General features: G+C 40.1%; 1 protein-coding gene across 2 annotated transcripts in view; it reads right to left on the reverse strand.

Moving 5' to 3' along the window:
- trpc1 (transient receptor potential cation channel, subfamily C, member 1) overlaps nucleotides 1-2,638 on the reverse strand; it is a 39,304-nt gene that overhangs the window by 23,343 nt on the left and 13,323 nt on the right. For both annotated transcript variants that reach the window (XM_008396805.2, XM_008396806.2), the window contains exons 5-6: nucleotides 1,522-1,653; nucleotides 997-1,192 (exon numbers count right to left, since the gene is read on the reverse strand). In XM_008396805.2, coding sequence (XP_008395027.1) covers nucleotides 997-1,192; nucleotides 1,522-1,653 — 328 coding nt within the window. The remainder of the gene's footprint in view (nucleotides 1-996; nucleotides 1,193-1,521; nucleotides 1,654-2,638) is intronic.

A 2,638-nucleotide genomic window follows, 5' to 3' on the forward strand; every position in this document is an offset into this window, starting at 1 on the left:
ATGCGCCACAAAAACGAACATTTTACTTTCATGAAAATTTTAACTCACGATACTGACTAACGGGAGCCCTGAGCTTGTTTCTCTGCAATGAGACGGTCCCATTTGGGAGTGATGGGAGGCAATAACACCCGAAGTGTTGCTTATATCCACAGCCTGCTTGGTCTCTATGAGACGAAGCAGCTTGAAGCTTCATTGCCTCATTAGCAGCCGGTTGCCGCACGTTAGCAGAGCGGCTTGTAATGTGGGACTCACCTACCGGTCCGGGATAAATCTATTCACCTGTCTCTTCTCTGGGCCTTTTCCCCTTCGCAAAAAAACTTTCCAAAGACATCTGATCTGTTTCTTCCTCATTTTGCTGCTTGTGGCCTCAGTGTTGGCGTGCAAGTAACCGAGAGAATCCGGTTAAAGGATTTTCAAAATAAAAGATATTCCAGACTCAAATAATACATAAAACGGAAATATTTCACTATTTCTTGCGCGGCCCGGTACCAATTGGTCCACGGACCGGTACAGGTCCACGGACCGGGGGTTGGGGACCACTGCTGTATATTACTGGAAACATTGTTGAAAAACCAATAAAGATAATGTACTGTACTACAAGTACAGCATTTTTTCCTCAATCTACATAGCTATTAAAATATTTTTTTTTTCTCACGGATTCTTATGTACTAATTTCTCATGTGCAGCTTTATACATAACCATATTAATGTTTTATTCTAAAGTAGGAAGCACTGGGCTGCTAGCTGTACAACACATGGCATATTTTTCACACAGGCTATAAATCATTTAGCAGCTTCAATCTTAGAGTTTAAGTTTATCCTTGACTGCTGTTGCCTTAAGGAAGCACTTTAAACTGCCAAACTTTTGTTCCCTAAAGACAAGTTCACAACATGCTGCTGTTGCTCATAAATATGACAGCAAGTACAGTACAGGAGATCAATAACAAAAGTAATAAAACCTGTAAGCTTTTGGAGTTGCAGACTTTCTCCAGCTTACCTCTTTTTGGTTGTACTTGATGGCCAGCTTAAGCCGGCTAAGGTTCATGCGCTCCTCCAGCAGGCCCCTCTTGTCAACATGATCGTCGCTGGAGGTGTGATTGAGAATCACTTCCAGCTCTCGAGAGTTTCGAGCCTGAGCCAGAAGATCCTTGGCAAACATCTTGCACTGTTTCGCCAGCTCTTCGTAGTCATTCCTACAGCAGCGATAGGTTTTTAAACATATCCTGTTCAGATCTAAAGCTTATAGCATCATTGTTTGTGCTGAAAGGGAGAGACCTGCACAGTTTTTACGTTAAAATTCCATAGTTTTTTTTTAGTTGTTTTTTTTTTTAGATCGAAGTAACAGACAGGCCCTGCTAGGAGAACATTACTCACAGAAGTAACAGTGTTATTTAACTTTTTTTTTTTTTAAGGATAAATCCAAAAGTGAAAGATGAATTTATGGCAATTTATGGCTGGACAAATGACCTGAGAGCTGAATAGATTGACAGAGAGATGGCTAATGAGTAAGTCATATTTTCACCTGAATTCGACCTCGACAAGGCTGAGCTCCTTCAGGTCTGCGCTGAGCTCAAATGCTCGTAGTATGGGGTCCTCCTCGGTCAGCATGATAAGGGAGGGGCTCGCCAGGCAGCGGTAGATGTCGAGTCGGAACCTGAAGGACAAAGTTTTATTAAGAAAAAAAAAAAAAGAGGTTTGAAGTTGCCCAAAAATGAGTATTCAACTGAAACAGCACATAGCCAACACTAGGGCACATGTTGTATAAACTAATTAACGTTCATTAACTCTATGTAACTGCTTTGGTGTGCAATTACCATTACCATAGTCGCTTATTTAGAAAAATAAAAACAAAGGTAGTATAAAATAAAGAAAAAAAAAAGCTTATTCAAAGTGAGATTATGGTACTGCAATTAAAGATGGATTTATTTTTACATCTTTACCAGATGTTCCAATAAATGTGGATGGTGTAATATTTGTATTCTTAAATCATTGCATGTGCAAAAAAAGGGGCCATTGGAAGAAGTTAAAGATCTTAATATGAAGATGACAAAGAAGGGATGCAGTAAGACTATCAATCAGCATGAAATGTGCTGAGCTACAGATGCATCAGTTGTTTTAAGGTTAAAGCACCACAGTCCTGCTACAAATGCTTCAAAACTAAATGTTAAGGCTCGACATTTCCAACAAGCAGAAGTATGCGTTGAATAAAATAAACATTCAGTTTTCTAGTCGCTTGAATTGACCCTGCTTAAAGCTCTGTGTTGCTTGGCAGAGAAGCCACACATTGATTCATTCAGACCGCTGCGTGGGACAGAAAATAAAATTGCCCAGCAAAATAACTCAGTAAAATCACATCTTTCAATCCAAGGTGGAATCCGAAAGCAAAACGTACCAATTCCCCTGGGGAAAACACAGTGGGGCTTTTTTTCTCCCTTTTGCTTAAGCTAGACTTGAAATCTCTTTTACATGTCAGAGTAAAACAGCTACATAGTACAAATACTAAATGCTGTTTCTTGCTCAGCAGAAAAAGTGACACATTGCATCAGTAGTCCTCTGTGTCAACAGACATAAAACAATTTAAAGTACAGCTACACCATCCATCCATCCATTTTCTTCCGCTTCATCCGGGGTCGGGTCGC

The sequence above is a fragment of the Poecilia reticulata genome, linkage group LG20 (assembly GCF_000633615.1).
Source record: "Poecilia reticulata strain Guanapo linkage group LG20, Guppy_female_1.0+MT, whole genome shotgun sequence".
Classification (NCBI taxonomy): Eukaryota; Metazoa; Chordata; class Actinopteri; order Cyprinodontiformes; family Poeciliidae; genus Poecilia; species Poecilia reticulata.